We start from the raw sequence: 24,795 nt of genomic DNA on the forward strand, positions 1-24,795 counted from the left end.
GAATTGATTCTCGATTCTTTATTGAAAGAATCAATTACTATCAGAAATAAAAAACAGTTAAAAAAAGATCGATTTTTATCATATGTATCTCTTCAAAATTGGATCGAAATAAAACATCCTTAGTGTCACATCGGATATTACCAGTTTTCATTGTTAAATTTTCTCAATATAAGTTTAAAGAATTGTTTACTCGCGACTTTCACGATAATCGGCATATTCGTTAATTGTTGTCGATCGTATTAAAAAACTTGAAATCTTGCGACCCTCGTTTCGTCATGACGGAGGAGATTATCGTTGTCTTAGTCTCGTCCTCGTCGTCTTCTTCGTCACTGTTGTAGTCGCCGCTGCCGTCGTCGTCGTCGTCGTCGTCATCGCCGTCGTCGTCGTTTTTGTCAGCTAAAGATAAATTTAATAGCCTTGCGAGATCGGGCGTGTATCGTCGCGACGATTCGTAAAAACAAGCAAGAAGAGGGCCGCCCTCATCGCGAGAGCATAACTATGCAAAAATAACCAGGCTACCGTTATATTGATGACACTACAGGATGATGCGACGTTCCTCGCGCTCGCGGCTACGTGTGTATCGCATAATCTTAATTCTCGATTGAATAAAACCGACGAGATTAATGGCGAGACGATATTTTGAATGGCAACGTTCTTCGTGCACAAGACGTGCTTTATTCATTTGCTATCATTGCTCAGCGGTGCATATGCCACGGTTATTTGAAAATCTTCAGAAAAGAAACTAAAGTATTAATAATAAAAAGAAAAAGAATAAATATATATTAAAAGAATATATATATATATATATATTAAAAGAATAAATAAAAGAATAAATATATATATAATAGTCTCTGGAGACGCCATAAATTCCATCGTACATACCGGAGAACTTAATTGAAGTCTCCGACTTTTCTAGACTTTTCGAGATCTAAAAAAGGATAAGAAATAGTTGGCAAATGCGCGCGACACATTTCAGTGACTGGAAGTATCTTCCTCGAGCGCGAACGCCGCGGGAGGAGCAGGAGAGTTCCGCTCTGTTTGTGACCTGGCATCGATCCTTACGCGATTGTTCCAGTTGATGGTAACGCTAGCTGCGTGATTTTCACGGCGACACGAATTCCTAGCAGGATTCTCCCGCGGACCGAGTGCCGTCCGCGTCGGAAGGGGCAGCTGCGTCAGCCTCGTTTCTTCGTGAAGCTTTAGAACGGATTCCAACCGGGTCCACGCGCGTCGCTACCTTGCGGTCGCGGCCGCGCCGCGGCCACTTGGGATGCCGGCCATGCGATGTCAGCACCGGTGTCTCATTGGCGGTGTCCTTTGAATGACGTTCCGCTTATCATTCGATTTGATAGAGAAATAGTAGGGGAGCATTGCCATTGACATACGAGCAAGCTCAGTTATCCCGCGTTTATTCGCACAAACTAGAGCGCCCGCAGCGCGTAGTGATTTCCGAGCTACCCGGTAGACAAGAGCCGTCTCGGCGAGCGAGGAAGGAACGACCATCGAGGATCGCGATCCAGTAGGAATCGCGGCCCGGAGGTCCCTCCTGTATCCACCAGGTCTAAGGTCAAGGTGAGAGAACGCATCCTTGATACGCGCTCTTTCTCTTTTCAAAGCCGAAGAAAGTACTCACCTTGCCGCGAGAGCCTCGTAAGCCACATTCGTTCGTTCGTTCGTTCGGGAGGACCGGCGCAGGATCGACGTCGGGTCGCGATGTGTTCCGCGCGCGCGAGAGAGAGAGAGAGAGAGAGAGAGAGAGAGAGAGAGAGACATTGAAACATTTAGAAATGAGCAGGAGCATGGTGCGCAATGATGATGTACGATCGCTTGTGCAATCGCATGATATATCCTGCGATAACAATCGATGCGATGCGTATCTCGTGAATGAGCGCTTAGGATGCTTTCGGAAAATAGCGCGATGCCTCGACGCGCCGATATTAATAGCGAGGCTCATTATCTTTTACAAATATTTAACTCGCTTTCGCCGCGCAGAAGCGCGCGGATTTAATCATCGTAATTATATGAGTACTCTCGCGGGCTATTGTGGTCGCGGAATAATAGAGTGGACGCGATATATCGCGATCGTGTGCTCGTCGAAGAGAAAAAAAGGAAAAGAAACGAGAAAAGAACTGAAGGGAAAGAGAGAGAGAGAGAGAGAGAGAGAGAGAGAGAGAGAGGAGCGAACGGCGGCCGAAAATCCTCGCGTGCAACGCCTCTTTGGACGCGTTCGGGCGATCTCTTCCCTTAGATAAAGTGATCATAGAATTCTACATAATTGCGTAATTCGCCTTAAACGCGCTCTTTTACGAGGTACCTTCAGAAGCGGCGAAACGGAAGTGATAATCTGCTAAAACTTCAGATTAGCGTCTTCTCCGGCTATGAAACTTGCACTAAGGTTGAATTACAATTACGTAAGTCTCTGTGCCTCAGGTACATAGGCAACGAAGGTAATTACGAAACAAGCGGCGGAGTGAGTATATCTAGACCGGCGAGTGAGATAAAAAATCCCAAGTTTTCTGCACGCGTGCGGCGTTTTATTGTTTGCAATAATTGCCAAAGTTGATTTCCCTTCTCGAGCGGGTCCGAGGATATGAGTAAATAATGTCGAGGAGACTCCTAGCGGTTACACGTTTCCAATTCAAACGGGCGGTCATTTCTAATCCGGATGGATGGAGGGATGGAGGGAGGGAGAGAGGGAATGAAGACGTTCTACATATATATCGGGATTTAAATAAGAATCGTTCTAAAGTGCAGTGTCTGTCTAACGAGAGAGAGAGAGAGAGAGAGCGCGAGCGGCGAAACTTTGCTCCGGATACTGTTTGACGGATCATTTCGCGAGCGAACATCTTGCACGACGCGTGATAAACAAAGTCTTAACTGTTGTTTGGCCTTTTTGCAGGACGGCCGTTTTCGATCACGTGTGTCGCGTATGCAACAAACGCTTCGGAGTCGCGTTCTTTTGCACACGTCCAAAGATGTCGCAGGAAGCGGCTGCCAAGTACATGAGAAAATCAAAGACAATTGTGAATAAGTGGGTGAAGCGGTTTGAAAAGAAACGAGAACCGTCGACGCGACGGCCCGCCGAAACGTAGTGTGAAGCGAAAGAAACGAGTAGACTAGCGGATCCCAGAAACGTTTATTAAAAATCGTCGGCTGTCGTCGCGCGCGCGCGCGCGATGGATGAAATTTAGGAGAAACAGTAGAAATATATCTTTTGCAAAAGTATTCGGAACTCAAGGGCGAGCCAGGACTCGCGATTTCGGTCGCTCGGAGCGGCACGATCGCACGGTCCGAATGAACATCGGTCATTTGTCAATTTTTGCTTATGGGGAGAAGTAAAACGGAGGAAAATTGAACGCAATCGCTGTCATCGTACGTGGCGTTCATTCATACCGGTTTTCACCGATGCCCGCAAACATCCGATCGAGATCGGACCGCGCGCCGCTGGCCGAGAATACAAAGCGTTGCGTAACTTCTGCGTTTGCACGAATTCGAGGAAGAGAGAGAGAGAGAGAGAGAGAGAGAGAGAGAGGAGCGGGGGAGGGGGAGGAGAGGAGAAGACGGTGGCATTATCGCGGCGGCATCTCGGCGGTGTGTTGAATTACCCGCGAAAACGTGCGCGAAGAGACTTATCGCCGTTAATTAACGGCGCTAATAATTATATGCGATTTATGGCAATTAGATAGCGCGGTCTTATCGCGATCTGTGTTGCACGCGAGCCTCTCGTGTTTTTCAAACCTCCGCGATACACCACGCTGCAACCACGCGCACCACACACACACACACACACACACACACACACACACACACATACACACACACACATGTGCCGCAAGTAGAACGCGTCGCGCAGGAGTGTGGCAGTCATCGACCACAAGTAGCTCTACTCCGAGACGGATCTCGGATGACACCGCGAACTTTTAATTGTTTTCTTCGTTTCTCTTCTTTTTCTTCACTGTCCGATTATAACGTGCGCCCTGTGCGCCGATGCGTGGATCGTTGGCGATTGAAGCTGCAAGTCATCATCGGCGGTTCTCGTCAACATAACGACGCTTTGTCCTCCTCCACCCAACCCCCCCCCCCCACAACCCCCCTCGCTGCGCTATCACGCCGTTAACTCTCACTCTTATATTTTGCATTCCAATGTTATACTAATGGGGTCACGAGGCGCGCCGCGAGAAGTACAGTTTCCCTTGTCGCGCGAGGAGGCTCCTCCTCTCCTCCGTGCGAGGGATCTCACGCACATGGAAATGAAAATCTCGTTCGGGACGACACGAGCTGGTCGGGATTGAGGCTGGCGCGATTTCGATACGATTACGACTCGATGCGTCTCGAGTGTCGCGTGTAACGCGATAATACGCGGGGGCAAAAAAGTGCGCGCTGTCGTAGGCGCGTTGACGCGATTTACCATCTCCCCCTCCCCCCCCGCCCCCCGCGAGGCGAACTCGAAGATCCCACTAATCGCTTTTTTCCAGGGCCACCGGAGGTATGAGTAAAGACTGCGGAATATGTGGCATTTACCCACGATGGCTACGGAATCGAGCTACCCCGAGGAACTTCATCGCCGTGTACGGTTTATTGGGCACCGTTCAAGCGATGGCCTTCATCTACATTGTCGTCACCTTGACGACGTTGGAGAAGAGATTCAAGATACCCAGTCGTACGACTGGTGAGTCCCGCTCTCGTAATCACGTGCGACACAACTGCGCGACACGGGACAAGTGCGATGCTGCATATCGCGTAGAAAATTCCCGGAGGATCCAATTGGGATCCCGATCTCTCGCGTCGGATTCGAGTCGAAAGCGCAGCGCGCTTTCTAATGGAAGCCAAAATTTTGCCGATGTTTTTTTCAGCTCTCCTCGTTTCACGTTAGATTTTTATTTCCTTCACTCTTCGTTCGATCGAATACGAAACGTTGAAATACCGCAAACGGGGGAATTCCCCCGTGAACGATACCGTGAAAATATCCCGACGTTGGCAACCGAAGAGAGAAAAATTTCTCTTTCGATTCTAAGCACAGATTATCCATTCTCGCGGCAAGAATGGAATTCCCCGCGATCGGTGTCGCGCATCGTCGTACGATCAATTTCGGCAGAAGCCTGTGGCGACTTTTTCTGCGCGGGACTCGCGATAATATTACCGCGAGCGCCGAGTTCGCAGTTACGCTCCTTACGACATCCGCGCGATTGCGATCCCGGGTATTGATTATCTCTGTCGCGGGACGATAAACAAGTCGAAAGTGCTGAGACGTAACGGAGGGCATAAATTATTCGAGGCCTGATGTTGGCTTTTATCTCGCCACGGCGGGATTTCGAACGTCACCGCGCCTTAATCGCCCTCAGCTTCGGATTCCATTGCCGGCGAAGCCGAGTGACCGAGCGTCGCGGGTATACTCGCGCGTTTAAGTACTCGTACTTGCACACGCACGGTTCGCGTTTCCGTGTGCACTTATCTAGTAGGTAAGTAGTGTGTCGCAATCATAGAAGTGACAAATCTGTCGTTAGAGCTGCGAGAGCGCTGGACACCGAGAGCACCGCGGAGCAAAGACACGCGGTGGAGCGTTACACGACCTTACAGTCACGCACGCACTCGAAGTATTGACGTTGCGCGTTTTATAGGAGCGCGCCGTGTGTGTGTGTGCGTGCGTGCGTGCGTGCCTTTAATTTCTTCATTTCAAGATACACACCATGTGCTTTCTCTGACGCACGATCAGGCGGAAGACAACGAAATTTGCATAGCTTGACGATGTAATTAACAGAATGATGAAAGGGATCGCCGAGAGTGATCGATAAAGTCGTCTATCACGGTCGCACACAGACGCGACAGTGTGCGCTTTTTCACGTACGAGTCAAATGACTTCATTGAACATTCACCTTGAACGATCGATGTACACCTATGTACACACCTACCGCAATTTGATCTCGGAATAACGCGGTATTCTTCTCGCGATGCCGAGAACATTGGCTTTCGCACGTGGAACGTATCAAGAGAAATTTTCATGTCTCATCTTACGTGTCCGGCGAGATGAAATTTTTTTCAATTATTTTCATCTAATGTAACGGAGGCATTTTTTGTTTCATTTCTGACAGCAAGGCATTTTTGGAACGGTAAAATTTTGACACAATTTTTTATTTATATACGCCCGCTGTTTTTTCCTCCCCTGTTTCTCTTCTTCTCAGGGATCTATTTTGTACGACCGACAGTTTTCCGTGGACGTATGTACAAAATCATCAAAATATCATAAAAACACAACTTGTGTTTCATGTGATTCTGCTTGTTGAGAAACAGGCTGATTGATGAACTGTTAAATTTTGTCACGGAAGGTAGCCGATGAAAGGCAATAAGGAGATGCAATCTGCAATCGAACAATTTGTCGTGAAACTAGAAATGTAAATTCGTAATGATCGGACTGTATAAGTAGTGCAAATTAGAGCGCGTTGCTTATATAAGCGATATAATTAAGTTGCCCTACTCTGTTTCACGGTTCTGTGTCTCGCAGGGCTCATCCTTTCCGGCAACGAGGTCTCTGAGGTCTTGTCTTTGATCTTGACCTACTACGGAGGATCTAGTCATCGGCCGAGGTGGATCGCGGTTGGTGTCGGCTTGAGCGCGTTATCCTGCCTCGTTATGGCTCTGCCGCACTTCATATACGGACCCGGCAAGGACGCGCTGGCGTTGACGAAAGAGTACCTGGATCAGACTTTGCTGAACACGACGTCGGTGCCGAAGGACCTCGCCATTTGCCCGCGCCTGGGCAATCTGGAGCAATGCGACGCCGAAACCATGATAAGCGTCAACCTTCTGCCTCGGCTGCTGGTTTTCGTTTCTCAATTTATCCTCGGCATCGGAACTACTCTCTACTACGGCTTGGGACAGACCTACCTGGACGATAACACGAAGAAGAAAAATACACCTATGCTCTTGGGTGAGCGTCGATCGTTAAGTTTGCGGCATTTGCGAAACATCGGTGGACTTGAAGTCGGTGAAAATCCGGAACATGTCCTGCCTTGATAGAAACAAAAAGCGAAGGCTATAAGTCTAGAGCTAAAGCTTCATCACTGAGAGTGAAAAACGCGAAATACCTGACCTGACCTGTGTTTTCTTCAACGTTATTACCGGATTGTCGCGAGCGAGTTTCAGCATTCAGAACCCGAACTTTGTTCTCTTCCTTTCATTTTCATTCGTCAACGTGAGAGTCTCGAGTTGTTGCCGTTTTTTTATTCACGTCATAAATGCCTTTGCACTATATCAATTCTTCGCGGACCGGTAATTGTCGCTTTATAGCGGCGTCAATCGTCGAAATCGGTCGATCGCTAACGTTCTCCGATTTCATGTGTAAGGCTTCACGTACGCTTTACGAACTGTGGGTCCGGCGATTGGATTCCTGTTGAGCTATGCTTGCTTGAGCTTATACATAGACCCAAAGCTCCACCCGGTTATCACGAAGAAGGACCCGCGATGGTTAGGCGCGTGGTGGCTCGGTTGGATCATCCTCGGCGTCACGATGGGCACGTTCGCTGTTCTAATCGCCATGTTCCCACGTGATCTGCCCTCGTCGAAAAACATTCCCAAGAAGGTAATCCTCAGCGGGCGTGATGAAACTGATGAAACCCAAGCATTATCGTCACCAACGATCATTCGGATATTATCGGTGGGCTGACTCAGAATGTATCGAGACCCACTTTTCGTCGAGAAGCGAGATCAAAGACCGATATTAATTCGTTGTTAATCACTCGGCATATTACGGCGCAATCTAATCGCGTATTTAATTCTGGTCTATTGTCGTGCGTAGAGACACGCTACTCTATCACATACACACTTACGTATTTTATACACTGAGAGGAAAAGATGGCTGATCTCATTGAAGCAACAGTGGTCTCCGGGGTCGACGATATTTTCTTGCGGTCCTAACGGAACACAAGAATAGCAGCAGCAACATGCACGTGAAATTATCGTCATTGGCGCTGTGATAACACTCGCTGAAAAAATCGTTCCGTCCACGCGTACAATTCCATCTCATCGTACATAGTAGTTGTAATTACGAGTTTTCACTCACATTTTATTTTTCTCCTCTCTTTCATTCTTCTTCTCCTTTTACCGTGCGTCGCGTTATTCATTATTATCTTGTGCACCAAAGGGACATTCTTCTCGTTTAACCCTCTAACGCCAGATTTTTTTATAAGTGTTTTAAGAATAAAATTTGAGTTTTTTTGAACTATGACTATAAGTAGTGATAACCAAAAAAAAATAGAATTTTATATTGGTTTTTTCATCGTTCGTTTTTTGTTTATTGGCAAATATGACTTGGATCCTAAAAGCATATACGAAATGAGCAACCTGTACAGAGAAAAATGAAGGGTAATCTATACGACATAACTTTGATAGTCAGCTTGACATTTTTCAGCTGAAACTTTACTATATTTGTGAGTGAAGAGCGTCATCATTCAGAACGTCAAGCTTGCTATTTCGGAAGAATATCTTATAGATCACCATTTAGATGGTCAATCGTCCCTTCATTTTTCGCCGCATAAAAAGTGCTGTAGGTCACCAGGTTTCACGAAAATAGATTAATTTCTTGATTTTCGTGTTCACCATATCGGATCCGCCATTTTGAATTTCTGTATTCTTTTAATCTCACATTTTGCATCTGAGCAAGCTTCCAAATGTATAAAATTATAACAGACACCAATCTATTCATTTATAGTGCACTTCTAGAGAGTCAGTAACAATGCTAACTGTGCCTACTTGGAATTTGACAAAACATGTTATCATTAAAACTGAGCTAAAAGCAGACTAAACCGAATCTACGTACAATCTATATAGCATTTTTTAGAAGAAGAATTCACCTTTACAGTGCAGGTGCAAAGAAAACGAAAATATCTCCTTTCTTCACTAAGTTATGGATTCTTAAATATGTTTCTACGTCAACTATAATCACCGTTAGTAGGCGTTAAAGGGTTAAATAAGTAAATAAATAACAATACCAAGCGCCACGCCATTTTTCTCCTCAATGTATATTTTACTTGGCGCGTATTCGCGTGTAATGAATTAGCGGCTCGCGGAGAGATTCCTCCTCTCCGAGTGTCTGCGTCAATTAACGAAGAGATTTTGATTCAGGATGGTGAAGTGCCTCTGAAGCTAGACGTGGTGCTTCAGCAGAAGTGCGTGATACACATGGAGCCGAGCGAACCAATACCGCTGGAAGCCGAGTACATACCGACAATCCGCGAATTTCCCAAAGCCATGAAGCGACTGTTAACCAACTGGTTGTTGACTTGCAACAACTTAAGCTCCGTATTTTACGTCCTCGGCGGTTCGGTCTACTTCACGTTCCTGGCCAAGTATCTTGAAGTTCAATACAGTACGTCCGCGGCTGGCGGTACCGTGATAGCAGGTAACACACGTCGATCCCACACACGATCGCATTACTTACTCTTAGAGAAAGAGAGGGAGGGAGGGAGGGAGAAAGAGAGAGGGGAAGAGAAACGCCTTACGTAATATCCCGCGCGATAGTGTTTAATCGAGCCCGTTATCAGAAATCTTTTCGCCACGAGACGGAATTAACTCTCTTCTCCAATTGGCTTCTGAATAAAACTTCACTTCAAGATACATTTGACGATTACACTTAACGATACCTCTACATCTACCATTTCTGAGAATTCCACTCCGAATGAAGAAGTTGCTCTGACGAATTTCGAAGAAAGAAACGCCGTGCAATTTCTGCCAGCTTCGTGCCTCTGACGCCTCTGACGCGCGCCTCTTCGTTGTCCACAGGTCCAATATCGCTGATAGGCATGGTGCTGGGCTTCTTATTGTCGGGACTGATAATCAGCAAGTTCAAGCCGAGCTCCAGGCCGCTCCTCGCCTGGAACGTGCTCGTCGGCATTTGCTATGTCGCCGGGCAGGTGTCCTTCATATTCCTCGGATGTAAGAACGCCGGAATTCGCGGTGTAGACTTGCAGACCATGCAGTGAGTACCGACCCTCGCCTTTCAGACGGAAAATTCACGCGGGATCCTCCTCCGTTGTCGCCGTCGAGTCGGCCCGCTCGAAAGCACCGCGAGCCACCGAGCAGGAGACAACCTAACTCCCGTCGTACGACGCACGTCTGTTCCCAGAATTAATCTGACGGCCGATTGCAACACCGACTGCAATTGCGCGGGCGTCAAGTACTCGCCCGTCTGCCACGAGGCGTCGAAGACGACCTTCTTCTCCGCCTGCCACGCTGGATGCCGGACGATCTTGGACGACAAGCAGTTCGGCAACTGCAGCTGCCTGCCGTTGGACGAGCCACTGAGCCGCGTCCTGGGCCACCTCGAGCACCCCAGCTCCAGCAGGTCCTTCGTCCCCGAGCAGCACGTGTACCTGCCGGACTCGCAGGCGCCGACGTACGACAAGGTCCGGTCGGGCCCGTGCACCAACGACTGCAACCACCCGTACCTGCTCTTCATGGTGATCTCCTGCCTGGTGCATTCGTTGGCCTGCTCCGGCAAGATCGGCAACGTCCTGGTGAACTACAGGAGCGTCGAGAAGCGAGACAAGAGCTTCGCCCAGGGCGTCACGCTAATGTTCATCTCGTTGTTCGCCTTGATCCCTGGACCGATCATCTATGGAGCCATCATTGACTCGACCTGCCTGATATGGGAGGAGTCCTGCGGCACTCGGGGCAACTGCTGGTTCCACCACCAGGAGAACTTCCGATACCTCGTCAACATCTCGGCGGCCGGTGAGTGTCGCCGCAGGTTGAACGACCCGTGCGTTATCAATCGTTCGTATCTGGTCGATTAGATAATAGGAAAAAATCCAGAAGCGATGGGACGGGAAGATAGTGGACAGCGGCGCGTCGTCAGCGGCTGCTAGACGAAAATATTTCGTGGGCTGATCACGAGTGCTCGAAATATCGTCGTCAGTTGTCGCTGACATGCGCGGTGATCGGCGATGACGTTGTCGCAATAGTACACCGATTTAGGATAAAAGTAGCCCAGTAACCGCGGTACTCTTTGTCAGTTCTCGGTATCGGTGCGTGGATTTTACCGGGCATGAAGGTGTACGGCGATTAAAAAACATCGGACTGTGTCACATAAGCAATTTTTTTCGGATTTCTATTTCGGCGTAACGTTGCAATTTCACTGGTGTGTGCGAAGAATGGCGCGGAATTACAGATCAGTAGCGTGTGTGTGTGTGTGTGTGTATGTGTGTGTGCATTGTTTTGTAAAGTTATAATAATCGCAAGATGAATCACATTTGTCTACCGCGACTCGAGCATTTTGAGATAATCCGGCATGGAAATTAGCGCGGCGTGTCCGTAATCGTGTTAATAATCGATATTTCGCTTCGATCTGCCCCACTTTTTGTGTCCGCTCCTATTTTTCTTCGATCTACTAAGTGCCGATCGTTCGTCGCCGTCGCGTTGCAGGATTCACCGTGGTGGGAGTGCTGTTCGACGCTGCGGTTTGGTACCTGGGCAAAAATCTCGACCTGTACGGCGCGGCGGAGAGCGACAAGAGGCGCGAGTTCGTGAAGGAGGACGCCGAGACTGACAGCAGCGCGGACACGAAGAAGGAAGTCAACGGGAATTTGAACCAGAGGATACAGCATAGTCCCTTATAACGCTTGCCGCTGCGGCCTAGTAGGGGCTCGCGGGGTTCTCTAGGTACCTGAAATTTCGCGGCTTCCGTGACTGATGCTGAAACATTCCGATGACTCTATTAACGGCAGAAGCTAGTTGCGCACAAATGACGTCGATACAATGTCGCATGGTAATCGCCGCGTTCGCGTAATCCCACAGCGAACACTCGGGATAACACTCGGGACAACTGGAATGAGAGATGAATTGTCGTTACGGTCCCGTTGTTCAGCCTTTTATTCGAAAACCTTTGTTGTCCGTTGCTTGTTCCTATCTCTCTTTGTAAATAAATCACGAACGTTTTTTTTGTTATACACACGTGGCTTCCTTTGTGTTTCTCGTCGACCCTCCTTGCGATAGTCTTTGCTTTCATCGAGGTTTCAACAGTATCCATTTTTCAGATTAGCGTTATCGCGAGAGAGAGAGAGAGAGAGAGAGTGACCGAATGTGAAAACGCTGTAAACACGAATATTTTGTAATTAAATTTACGGTGCAAGAGCGATTGAGGAACACCTTCAAAACCAACGAACTCGTCTTTCCCGCGTCGCGAACGTCCGTCTCTCTCTCTCTCTCTCTCTCTCTCTCTCTCTCTCTCTCTCTCTCTCTCTCTCTCTCTTTCTGTCTCTTTCTTCAACGTATTTGGAAATTCTATATAAACATTTTTTAGCAGCCTGGTAACAATTGTTCCCGATCGCGCAACTTGCGAGCGACGGCGTCAGATCGAAGTAGAACGGATATAGAGCTCCATTAAGGGCATTCACCCTCCTCCGCGGTATCATTCGCCGAATCTCCCGCAAACAGAGCTTAATGCGCCGCGGGAAGAAAGGGTTTCGCTACTCGGCAAGTACGAAAAAGTACACCGTGGATCGGCGAGTCGACCCCGCCGCCGCTTTCCTCGGCTTCCGGAGCGAAGGGATGAACGCTGAGAGAGAGAGAGAGAGAGAGAAAGAAAGAGACGAGGTGGAAGGTGGTGGCAAAGTCTTAGGGGCTTGTTTTCAGGCGACCGTCGAAATTCGGGGTTGTAGAGGAAGGTGGGCGGGGGAGGGGGCGGTCGGCAGAGCACGGACCACTAGCCGGCGAGGAGGGATTACATCCCACGAGGCTGGAAGTAAAAAGGGAGTTTTTGTTTGAGAGCCTTTTAATTTTTAAGCCCACCCAGCTAAAGCGGGCGGCTTGGCCTGTGTAATGAATTCCGCGACGTTCCCGTGACGTCAGGTCGTCCCTATTGATCGCATCCTTCGGGACACCATTGGAGGATGCGTTTCGGCCTTGCGATTAAGCGCGTACCGTCTTAAGGCTTCGTTCGTGAATAAAGGAAAATCAGGATCAGGACGCGGGCTGCTTAGCGACGTCCGCACCTCCTCGAGGACTCGTTGCCGATCTCGATATGTGGCCCTGAAATTCGCGAAGAATCTCCCATCGGTCCTTCCTTGCATCATTCGACACCGAAGGTCGACTAGAGCGTTAGAATTTTCGCAAGAGACGCGATTCTTCTTACACGATGAACGTAGAACTTTACACGGATACCGTAAATGTGCGCGCGCGTGTGTGTGTTTGTGTGTGTGTGTGTACGCGCGCAGAGATGTGTCTTTTTCCGACGAAAATGTTAATATCATCGGAGTCCGAAATTCCGCCATTTTTTCCCCCGCGAATCGGCGTCGTTGATTCGCGGAGAACACTTTTATTGAATAATATACCTTACCGCATCGCGAATAGAATGCATTCGCATCGAAGCACAAATTTATACATTGCGACGATCTATTAATAGAATTTGCACGGGCATCTTCTCGACTTTGCAACATGAAAATTCATACCGCACACGCGATAGTTTTATACACACCACCTCCGAGTGTTTTAAACAATACAGGTATATCGTGTAGCTGGAGCAGGCTAACACGCTCCTCCGTCAGAGTGTACGAATGTTAACTTCAATCAGGGAAATTCCCGGCTTGCATTAAAGTAATCTTCGAATGGCCGACGCGGCCACTGGAGGACTAACGGTGGCGACTAACTGTGTAATAAGTACAAGTTCTTATTAATAATAATAATAACATTTGTGGAGAGAAGCACAGAGCTCGCTCGCTCGGCTCGTCGTTCTTGCGCCCGGCCTCTCGGCCGGCATCAGGAAGTTTTGCTGTTGTGTGTACACAGTTGCATTGTGCATGACCCTGACCCATCTTTCATATAGACCTCATCAACGTCTTCTAAGTCGAGGTACAGTCCGCTCTAGACTAGCAGCGAGACTGGCCGCTAAAGAGGGACAGAAGCGTGTGATGTAGACGACCGGAAGCAATCGGTTTACTCACCTTCCACCACTTCGGGACTTAAGGATCGCGCCGCTTTTATTATCGATATCACGCCGCGCCTCGGTCCCGCTCGGCGGCGGTGCCCACCTTGCTTCTGAATGGCAGCGCACGTGCGTCGCGCGTCCGACGTGCGAATGCGTGTCGTTTAAATACGCCGTCTCTTCTCTTTCTTCTTCCCTTCTTCGCTCGCTAAAAAATCGCCGCGCCGAGCATAAAGAACTAATCGCGAGGACGGAATACGCCCGCGCGGGCGGGCGGGAAAGAGAAAAAGAAAGATTGGCTATTAGCTCCGCCGTGATAATAACGATTCTAATTCAGCTCGTCCGGCATACCTTCTGGCCGTTCTACAAATGCCGCGTAATTTACAAACGTAAGTGGGCTGTGCCGTTTAGAACGTCCGACGAAATTTGTCCACGCGCCGGTGGAGTAGTCTCGTTCTCTCCTTGCGACGAGACAACTCGTCGAGCTCAGAGCCGAGCCTCGCGAGCGAGCGCGAATCGCGGCGGATCGAGAAAAAAATGCGCAGGCAACAACAACGTATTTTCAATCCGTCGCGAGGACCGACGCGCCGTTGAGTGAGCGAGTGAATTATTCGATAGATTATACGCATAAGGTAGTGTGTAACGCGCGAATCGGAGCGGTCTCTCTGCGAGAGTCTCTCGTATGTGAGGTCGTCGGTTGTCGGTAACATCGTGTGTCCTTTCCGCTCCTTTTCTCTTCAGCTCCTTCGCCCTCTTATTTTCCTCGACTCGAAATACATCTCGGCGGGAGTTGCGGCCGTCCGCTCCGAACGGTGCGTTCGGAGCAGCGTATAATGGAATATTGTTACTGTTAATAAGTAGATTACCTATTTCCGTCGAAATGCTTTCCAAACAAAATTCCATCCGCTCGGCTTGGACTCGGCCGCGAACGAGCCGCCGAGTTGCAGAATGTACACTTGTTACACGGATTCAGAATGATAAGATAATCGATCGTAATTGATATTTTGATAGCTCGCCGTGTGTTTATTCATTAGAAGCCGCGCGAGGAGAAGCTCCTCCACCGTCTCTCCACCGCGTTGATTCGAAAAGGCGGGACGGTCTTCGGAATGATATACAGATTTCAGATCGCGCGTATCTCGCCGAGAGAAATCGAGCAAATACAGAGAGCGCGCGTTTATAAATCACGGCGGATTTTGTCGAAGAATTTTTTCTCCTTTTCCTCGTGAACTGCCTGAAAGGCGCCCGCACACCCCCCCCCCCTACCCCGCGCGCCGATTCAGAATCTGGTCAACGTCACCGGCGCGTCTGGGCGTTGTAAATCTGACGACTGCAAGTGCAAAGAACTTAATGGACCTAATGTCACGCGCTCCGCGGGCGACACTTTTCCTACGTTTGAACGGTATTTCGCGCTTGTGCGCGCAGTGTCGTCGACAATTACGCCGCTCGGAAGCGGGAACGAGGAGTATACGCCGCGTTAACGCCGCTATCGTGGGCGATAATCGCGGACACCACGGCCGAAGATTTCGGAGCGGAACATCCGTCCCATAGTCGCGAATCGTGCAATCGGCGAGACGGATGAAGCGACGAGGCGAAGCGAGAGACACGAGAGAGAGAGAGAGAGAGAGAGAGATAAGCCCGCCGCGGCGAAAAGAATGTCAAATTCGCGACAAATTAATATCGACTATTTGCGGATCTTCGCTCGAACGGCGGATCGAAGATTCCGAGAAATTTGTGCACGCGGTGTATATTTATGATTCCCTCTTATCTCAGACGTAAATTTTCATTTGTCTCGGCGGGTCTTTGCGAGCAAACAGCGGTAGGAAGAAATTTCTTGCAAATCACGACGAACATCAGACTATTGATTTCTTAACGATTATCGGCTTTCTACGAGTTTTCCTTTCTCCCTCCCTCTCTCTCTCTCTCTCTCTCTCTCCCCCTCTCTCTCTCTCTCTCTCTCTCTCTCTCTCTCTTTCTCTAGATTTTGTATCCCGTAACACACTGAGGAAATCACTTTCGCGCATGTCATGTTTGCAGGTTGAGTAAGTCGCGCATATACACGCGCGGACGTTCAGAATTTAAGTTTGTACAGTCATTTAGGCACACAATCATGCATCATCACATGTGTGGATTTTAAAGCCCGTCGTGATAACAACAGTTGAATCAATCGTCATCTCGCGCTATCGTTCGTTACGTTTGCTCGCGCGCGAAGGTGAGCGCGGGAGAGCGAGCTAGCTCAATTTATTTATTCGAGATTATTTTCAAAAATACGAACGAGTGGGAGAGAGAGAGAGAGAGAGAGAGAGAGAGAGAGAGAGAGAGAGAGGGAAACAGAGAGAAAGAGAAAGATAAAAATAGAGCGCAGACTCTTTTTTCCAAATCCGCCGTATCGCGCGACGTTATCTCGCGACAAACGCGAGCCAAGGGCGTTGCAACGCGAGGAAAATAATGACGCTAAACATTCTTGTATTCAAGGTCTCCGCAAATTGCGGTCTTCCTCTCTCGCTCTCGCTCAAGACGCGAGATAGTTCTTGCTGCCTTCTTCCTGTCTTTTTCGGAAAAACGGAGATTCGGCTGAAAAGACGAGCGACGCCGCTGGCGGAACTTTGGCAGCAGCGGCCTTCCGAACGCGCCGGCCATTCGGCGAATATAAAAATTAAACTCCGGGCAATTAGCCGTCAGCTATTAGCGACATAGCTGTTTGATGTGTGCCATTAGCAATGCGCGGGAATAGACGGAAGAGTTAGCCGAGCGGCTATGTGTGCGCGCGCGTGTGTACATCACGTCGGCTCTATTAAATCATAATGGGTCCACAATGTGAGCTTCTGCTCCCGGAGGTTGACTAGAAACGAGCTTAGACAACACCGTACTGACATGAAAGCCAAAACCTCGTCGTAGTCCGTGCGTCGCGAGCAGTCCCGAGTAGGGGGCTAGATGCGCCCCGTTTCTCCAATAACGCGGCAACCGCGAGGGTGGAGAAACAGGCACTTTCGCGGAAGAACGTTTCTTCCGCGTCGCCGTTGTTCTCTTCATCTCTCGTCCACGCTCGCCTCGCGGTGACGCTCTCGCGGTGATTCTCGGCTCTACGTCGCGAGATAACACGCTGCGGGCGTTGTGCACGCGGCCAGGAAAGTGGAAATTTGCGAAAGTAAAATTCCCGTCCCGGACGGAAACGTCGCGTAGAAAAGAATTCGTTGATGCGGGGAGAATCTCTTTCTTTAGCGCTATTCGTAACATTCCTTCGTATCATCATCGTGAATATCTCCTTAGATTATGTAGTTGGCGCAAACCGCCGCGGATGGTCATGGAAATTTATGCAGTAGCAGCGATATTTGTAATTTTCGCGGAAAAATTATAGAGAACAATACGGACACACGCGCGTGTATTTTCTCCCGTTTCCATTAATTAATCGAACTTGCGAATTCGCGAAGGCTCGTTTCGTTCTCCAACGGGCGAGGAGGAAGCAGCGACGCGGCGCGAGTAGCTGCGCGTAGGCGACGGTGGCAACCGATGGTGTAACTTGGGAATAAAGTAATCATTTTTCAAGGAGAAAGAGAGAGAGAGAGAGAGAGAGAGAGAGAGAGAAAGAGAGAGAGAGAGATATCCACTTATCGGCGCAGCAACGACGCGGTATCTCGTAGGTTGCACCATCAAATAACAGGCGTACCTCGCGCATCGTAAATTACTCGGAAATGGGTGCAGATAGGATTTAGATAGTCATGGCTAGCGCGAATCTGGCGATAGTCAAACAGACTCGATAAAACACTACGGTCACGGGGGAACGGAGACGATGGTGTCTCGTCCCCGTCACCGGCTCCACCGGCTGATTTCGCGAGCTGTACCGGGCGCTTACCCCGGTGTTAATTGCCTCTCCTTTTCCGCTTAGAAATCAAAAACCGTAAAAGAGCCCCTACTCCCCAGCCCTGGGCCGTCATTCGTTGCAGGTACGGGTTATCAGAGACGGAGACGGTCGCGCTGACGACGCTCCCGACGAGGACGGCCAGTCTCTGGTCGCAGAGAGAGGTAGGAACGAAAGAATCGTGATCGGTTAGGAGGGCGAAGGAAAGAGGGGTGCTCGTGGAGAGAGTGAGACGGATAGATAGATAGAGAGAGAGAGAGAGAGAGAGAGAGAAAAAGAGAGAACAGACGGGGTGGGGGAATAGGTTGATCGCAGGAGACAGAATTTACCCGCTTGATAACGACACGCGGCGGACCGCGTAGATGAGGCACACCGTAGGTATGTGTAAGGGGACCCACCATCGCGGATCTGTCTCGTACGATCGGTTCCTCGGGGCGGAAGGTGGGGATCGTCTGCAGGCTCCTCCGGGCAGACGGGCCGCTCTCTGTGTGTTGCGCTACGGCACCTCAGTTGCGGAAGAAAAGCCCTGCTTTTCGGACGCGAATCTATATTTCGCGGGGAGAGAGCTGCACGTTGCTTCGCCACGCTCGCCTGCGAGCCGCCGACCGAGGAATCGTGTCACCGCCCGGTCGCGAGCCCGGTTCCATCCGATCGGCGAACTTTGTTCGCCCGAGGCTGCAACGGTAGGTGCTGCTGGCCCGGCCGCTCCTCGTGTCGCACAATTGCTCGCATTATCAATCTCGAGATCGCCGATCTCATGCAGGCTGAACGATTTTGACGCGCGTAGCTTTCCCCCTCTCCCCCTCCCCCTCCCCCTCCCCCCCGCCCTCGCACCCCGTCGATCTCGATGTAACGACCATCATCTGCGCACAGACGCGCGAGACGCACGCGAATTGTTGCAACTTATCGGACTTATCGATAAGGATATCCCGGCGCTTGCTCGGCACTTACGCGAAACAAAGTCCAGTGTTTTTCCTTTCTCTGTTGCTTTCTGTTTGCTCGGTAGCACAGACCGATTAGCCACTTTTGCAGCAAAGCCGTTCAAACATTACGCCCCGATAATATCGTCTCTCCCAAACAGCCGTAGTCCGATAATATTGATTGACATCTAGTCGGCGACCGCTGTGCAAATATACCGTCTTCGGCTCTTCGATTCAAGGTTCGAACGAGCTGGCGCTCGTCATCGTCCTCCTGCTCGTCTCCGAGCGTCAGCCAGCCGCGCATAAATCGGCGGGTCGCGCGCACGAGCTGCAGCAGTCAACCCCCTGATCTCCCGGCGTAGGTGTTGGCCCAACCGCGACCGAGCCGAAACATGGAGAACACGTGACCGTGACAAAGTGACGGGACGACACGAGGCGCGTTACTAGTAGAAGCGAAAGGATAAGAGGAAGAAGGAAAGACGAGGAGGAGAAGCAACAGCAACAGCAACAGCAACAGCAGCAACGCGTGATTCCGCGTGAGTGAGCGCGGGGGTTGAAGCCGATCGGAACGGAAAAGCGATGCCAAGGGCCGCGTGGAAGACAAAGTCACATCGTATTCGTGCGATACGCGATTGAGGTCACTGAAGAGGTCCGCGCGAAGTCGCAGCCGCCAGCTTGTGCTGCTTGCTAGTCGCGGGCAGTCGCGACTATTAGCTCGAGGCGAAGATGAAGAACAACTCGAGCAACTCGAATCACGAGAAGAACGGGCCGGAGAACCTGAAGCTGCTGCAGGTGCCGACGACGCCGCCAGCTACACCCTCGTCGCCTACCACGCCGACCAGAGGTGTCGAGGATGTCTTCAGGGAGCTGCCGATCACCGACGACACCTCCTGCGGCATATGGTGCTTCAAGGGCCCGATCTTGCAGCGGTTCGCCAACAAGAAGGCCTACGTGTTCCTCTACGGTGTGCTCGGCTGCATATTCTCCGCCAGTTACGCCTACTTCAACGGCACCATCACCACCATCGAGAAGAGATTCAAGATACCCTCCAAGACAACGGGTAAGTGCGAGATACGCGTTGCGTCGATCTATCGAACGGAGACGGCGATACTGATTCGTTGAATCGACGTGACAAGCTCGTGACGAGCCGAATGCCTTTCGCTCGGAGGAAGCAGGACTTTTCTGCTCTATGTGAGCTGTGAAAGTCTGACGAAGTCAGAAGTCCTGTTGTTCCCTTCGAGCGGAACGAGCCTTCGGCGAGTTCCACGTTCACGTGAAACTGGTCTTTTTCCTCCTGCGCGGTACGGTAACGCGAACGGTGAATTCACCTATTGGAGGTGTTGAATGAGATTCGTTCAGCAGAGAGGAAATAATTTCCTACATCTGTATCTCGATGCCATTAGTGGCCATTAATCACCGCGACTTGGAACGTCGCGCTCGGGTCGAAGCGCGAACTGCGTGAAACGACGAAATTTCGAACCCCCCAAAGGCGGTCCGCACCTGCGCGTGTGTGTGTGTGTGTGTGTGTGTGTGCGCGACGACACGTGCGGATGACACGGATCGTTACGCCAGATCAGATTACGATCGAGACGGTCCTCAGAAATTTACGCTACGTATTGTGCTGCCAAAACGTGGCGATATATTTTCACTCGAGACGAGACACCGTCTCACCCGGAATCGCAAAAGTGAGTTCTGACTGCGGACGAAGAACGAGTTTCAATCGATCAGAACAGAAATATACTCGCAAGAGTGAAAATACTCACTGGACGATCCGAGTGAAATTTCGCTCGGAGGAAAATTTAAAAGTGTCCTAATATCGAGCGAGATACCAACTCGAGACGTTCTCGACACTTCGAGAATTATATGTACAACGTTGAATGTTCCGATATTTGTGTTCGAGGGGACAAAGTAAAATCTCTGGTAGAGATACGGAACTGACTCCATTTTCCAGCTTAATAACGCCCGTCTAATACGGCTTTACTCGCGCTTTTTCTCGTCACAGGTCTCATCACAGTGGGAAACGACATCTCGCAGCTTTTCGTGTCCGTCGTTCTGTCGTATTACGCAGGAAGGGGTCACAGGCCTCGATGGATCGCATTCGGTATTTACACCGTAAGTTTCGCCCATCCAGCGCGGATATCGGCGCGTACGATATTAGCGATTAGCGCGGTCGTAACGTGTCGTAACATTACATTAGCGGCACACTTTCCAATCGCGTCGGGAAGAAATGAAATCAGCTGTCGGCACACGCCCCGCGAGGAACGCGAGTCGGGAGACGTCATACCTCACCGGTTGGCCGGCTCTTAATTAAATTAGGAAGCGTTGGAACCGTAGCTACGCTCATTCATGCCTCTCTTACCATCGTACTCTCTCGCCGTCGTATGCTTAGCTAAGCGCTCCATTCTTCGAATAGCAAAGAGGCGCTTGCGGAGCGCACGCTGCTCGCACCGAGCTGATGACTGATCGTCTCTCTGCGTACTCTTACTCTTGTAAAAGGAGCGCGATATCAACGCGCTCTGAGATAATAAATAACGCGAAAGATAGGAAGAACGAAATTGTGGAGGTCGCGCGAGAAAGGGATCTCGCGCGTTTTTAAGCGCAAGCGAGAAGCGCGTTCCCGTAGAGTAAACGCTCTCGCTCTATCTTGGCCAGGTCGTGCTCTTCTGCTGCCTAACGATGCTGCCGCATTTCCTCTACGGGCCCGGCGAGGACGCCCTGTCGCTTACCAAGGAATACGGGACGAAGCCGCAGAGCACGCGGAACATGAGCGTGATTTCCGAGAAGCACCGGAAATTCCTCTGCCTGGCCAGGGAGAGCCGCACCACTGACTGCGAGGTCGACGACGTGAACTTTGCGCCTCAGGTGCTGCTCTTCATAGCGCAGTTAGTGTCCGGAGTGGGTGGCTCCCTTTACTACACCCTCGGAGTGTCGTACATGGACGACAACATACAGAAGTCGAAGACGCCGGCGTTAATCAGTTTCTCCTACTTCCTGAGGATGCTGGGGCCGGCGATTGGCTACGGGCTGGCCTCGTTCGCCTTGAAGTTCTACATCAGCCCGACCCTAACTCCCACCATCACGACGCAGGACCCGAGGTACGTGGCACTCGCGGTGACTCGTCGTCGAGATGACCGTTTCGCGATGACCGACGCGACTCTGGGATTCCAGGTGGCTGGGCGCTTGGTGGCTCGGCTGGATCATCTTGGCCATTCTGCTGTTCATCTTCGCGAGCGTGATCGCCCTCTTCCCGAAGACCCTGCCGAGGGCGGCCGCGCGCAAGGTCCTCGCCTTGGAGCGCAACCGATCCGCCGCGAGCATCAAGGGCGAGCAAGAATCGGAGCTACCGGCCTCGATCTCGGACATGCTGAGGACATTCAAGCGGCTGCTCACCAACACCACCCTCATGTGCAACAACCTGGCGACGGTGTTCTACTTCATGGGCTACATGCCGTACTGGATCTTCATGCCCAAGTACATCGAGACCCAATACAAACAGTCGGCGTCCGTCTCGTCGCTCATCACCGGCACGGTCGGCCTGGTGTTCAGCGCCTTCGGGATCCTGCTGTCCGGTCTGATCATCTCCAAGTACAAGCCGAAGGCCAGGTACCTGGCGGCGTGGAACGTCATGATCGGCATCATATCGATCATGGGGATGATCTCCTACGCCTTCCTCGGCTGCTCGGCGAACGACAACCAGATCGCCATCCAGCCGAGCGGCGCCCTGAAGACCAAGCTGCCCTGCAACGAGCAGTGCAACTGCGACTACGTCACCTACAACCCGGTGTGCTCCGAGCACGGGCAGACGTTTATATCGGCTTGTCACGCCGGCTGCCGAAACATGAAGGTTCGCGACTCTCGTTTCTCTCTCTCTCTCTCTCTCTCTCTCTCTCTCTCTCTCTTCTTTGCATCGACATTCTCTCGACCACTCGCCGCGGTCGTCTTGACTTCTGATGTCGAGAGCGGCAGATGATTCTCGAAGCGAAGAGTAAAGTAACGACCGACTTGCCGACGTTAACTTTGCCGTAAGTAAAGTCGAAAGTGGGAGGCGGGACGAAATCTCTCCCACATTCGATTCTCATATCTGTCGCCGCTCGAGTAGTCGCGGTTAATTACGATTCATGTTTGGTTTTCGCATTTCGCGTACGCGTCATGCTTCGCCAAGTCAAGTCCACGCGAGTGTGTCGTCACGTCAATCCTGAATCCCTGAATTGGACTTTTCCCCTCAGCTTTTCAGCAACGGCAGCAAGGTTTACACGAACTGCAGCTGCGTGAAGCCGAAGCTGTCCCGCTCTCTCACGCACTCGTACGCCAACATCACCTTCCCGTTCTCCACGGAGTCGCCGCTGGACACTACCGAGCCCCTCGTCGAAGCTCTGGGAACGGCTATTCCGGGCTCGTGCCCGGTCGACTGTATGCACAAGTTCTACATCTTCCTCACGGTGGTGTGTCTGCTGAAGTTTAGCGGGGCGACCGGGAGAGCGTCGAATTTTCTGGTTTCCGTGCGGTGCGTCGACGAGAAGGACAAGACGGTCGCCATGGGCTTCGGCTTGACGATCATGAGCCTCTTCGCCTTCATACCGTCGCCTATACTGTTTGGATTCATATTAGGTTAGCGATAAGAGCGCTTCATTTGTACACACATGCGATCAATGACGATCGACAGCGCGGCTGGGGGAGGGGGTTGCTTGACGCGCACATTATCAGCAAATAGTAAGAACAAATCGCTCAGTGTTCTCGTTCTCTGCATCTTTATCCACTTGCGTATACCATAACGACCGGTCGATCGGGATCGTTATCGAATACGCGTGTACGATTAATCTCGCGCTGTTGCTTTCTCTCTCTCTCTCTCTCTGTTTGGAGACTGATTAAATATATTTTATCTGTCGCAGACAAGACCTGCCTCGTGTGGGGCAAAACGTGCTCGGGCACGGGCAATTGCTGGCTGTACAACGGCGAGACCCTGAGGTACCTGCTGAACTTCACCGCAGCCAGTAAGTGTCTATTGTACTGAGACCGATGGATGAAGCGAGAAGAAGCGAGAAGAAAACGAGCGGAAACGGGAGGAGCGAGTTTTCCAATTGTCTCGCTCACACCAGCCGTCCTTGTCGTTTCAGGTTTCGTAACGATCGGCACGTTATTCGACGTGGGTGTCTGGTATTACGTGAAGGACGTGAAGATCTTCGACGAGGAGATCGAGCTGGAGGACATAGCCGAGGAGCCCGGCGAGACGCTCTAAGGAATAATTATCGACTTCGAGTAAGCTCACTCGCGCCCCTACGGGGCGTGCGTCGCGCGAAAGGGAGCCTCACGAGGGGATCACGAGGAGGGAGGGCGAAGAAGGAGCAACCGCGAAGGACGCCGCGATGAGCGAGAACCGACAAATAAAGACTTTACAAGTACCTTAAGCATCCCCTTAGATATATTTTAAGTAATCTAGACAGAGTCGATCGATTGGTAGATCATCCGCGGTACTCGAAGACGAGAGCAACGCGAGACCCCTTTCCCAGGTCTCGTCGATCCCGGCCTAATTATGACCCATCGCGCTTCGATCGCGACAGCCGCGCGACGGCTGCCGAATTAGCGCCTGCGGTTTGCGGCTGGAACGTATATTTTGCTTTACTTTGGATTCGAGCGCGAGCGAGCGCCAAAGAACGAAGGCCGGTCTTAATTGCGCCGATTGTGCCGATGGCTCATACGAGGTGTATCGGAGGTGTACGCGCTCCGTGCGCGCCGCTTACAGACTGTTAATGATGAGAGCAATGATGCACGTTGTCTTAGCGCAAATCATCTATAAAGTCAAATAATTGTACATACAATGATTACACTTGTGGAATCAGTATATAAATAGTAAGTAACTATAATTTATCTACTCTCGCACGCGTGCACACATACACACACACACACACACACATACATAATAACAATTACACGTATGATGTATATATCGGTTGTTTAGACAACGAGTTGCGAGCTCCGCTCGAAAGAATCCTTTCCCGGAGCGTCGGAATGGAATTTTAATCTATATGCAGGACTCGTGTCGAGCGCGGTCGGCTTACTTTCGAGTAAAGAGGTTGTCACCGTTGCCGCAGAGAGGGTAGAGAGAGAGA

At 50.6% G+C, this 24,795-nt stretch overlaps 2 protein-coding genes across 6 annotated transcripts; both read left to right on the forward strand.

Moving 5' to 3' along the window:
- The first annotated feature begins 1,380 nt into the window (after window positions 1-1,380).
- Window positions 1,381-11,939, forward strand: Oatp33Ea (Organic anion transporting polypeptide 33Ea). 3 transcript variants are annotated; one of them, XM_011148723.3, is made up of 9 exons: window positions 1,381-1,572; window positions 2,900-3,031; window positions 4,476-4,669; window positions 6,500-6,925; window positions 7,341-7,576; window positions 9,118-9,394; window positions 9,775-9,970; window positions 10,118-10,725; window positions 11,416-11,939. In XM_011148723.3, exons 2-9 carry the CDS (start codon window positions 2,976-2,978, stop codon window positions 11,607-11,609), a joined length of 2,187 nt encoding a protein of 728 aa, XP_011147025.1. In that variant the 5' UTR covers window positions 1,381-1,572; window positions 2,900-2,975; the 3' UTR covers window positions 11,610-11,939. The 3 variants fall into 3 exon arrangements, with proteins under 3 accessions (XP_011147025.1, XP_025161225.1, XP_011147026.1); XM_025305440.1 differs by having other exon boundaries at window positions 2,900-2,998; XM_011148724.3 differs by lacking the exon at window positions 2,900-3,031 and having other exon boundaries at window positions 1,382-1,572.
- A 2,419-nt stretch (window positions 11,940-14,358) lies between these two features.
- On the forward strand, window positions 14,359-24,795 carry Oatp58Dc (Organic anion transporting polypeptide 58Dc). 3 transcript variants are annotated; one of them, XM_025305441.1, is made up of 8 exons: window positions 14,359-14,544; window positions 18,928-19,748; window positions 20,691-20,800; window positions 21,341-21,783; window positions 21,857-22,532; window positions 22,915-23,296; window positions 23,578-23,679; window positions 23,803-24,795. In XM_025305441.1, exons 2-8 carry the CDS (start codon window positions 19,415-19,417, stop codon window positions 23,922-23,924), a joined length of 2,169 nt encoding a protein of 722 aa, XP_025161226.1. In that variant the 5' UTR covers window positions 14,359-14,544; window positions 18,928-19,414; the 3' UTR covers window positions 23,925-24,795. The 3 variants fall into 3 exon arrangements, with proteins under 3 accessions (XP_025161226.1, XP_025161227.1, XP_011147030.1); XM_025305442.1 differs by having other exon boundaries at window positions 14,359-14,506; XM_011148728.3 differs by lacking the exon at window positions 14,359-14,544 and adding an exon at window positions 18,046-18,451.

The sequence above is a fragment of the Harpegnathos saltator genome, unplaced genomic scaffold (assembly GCF_003227715.2).
Source record: "Harpegnathos saltator strain DR-91 unplaced genomic scaffold, Hsal_v8.6 scaffold696, whole genome shotgun sequence".
Classification (NCBI taxonomy): Eukaryota; Metazoa; Arthropoda; class Insecta; order Hymenoptera; family Formicidae; genus Harpegnathos; species Harpegnathos saltator.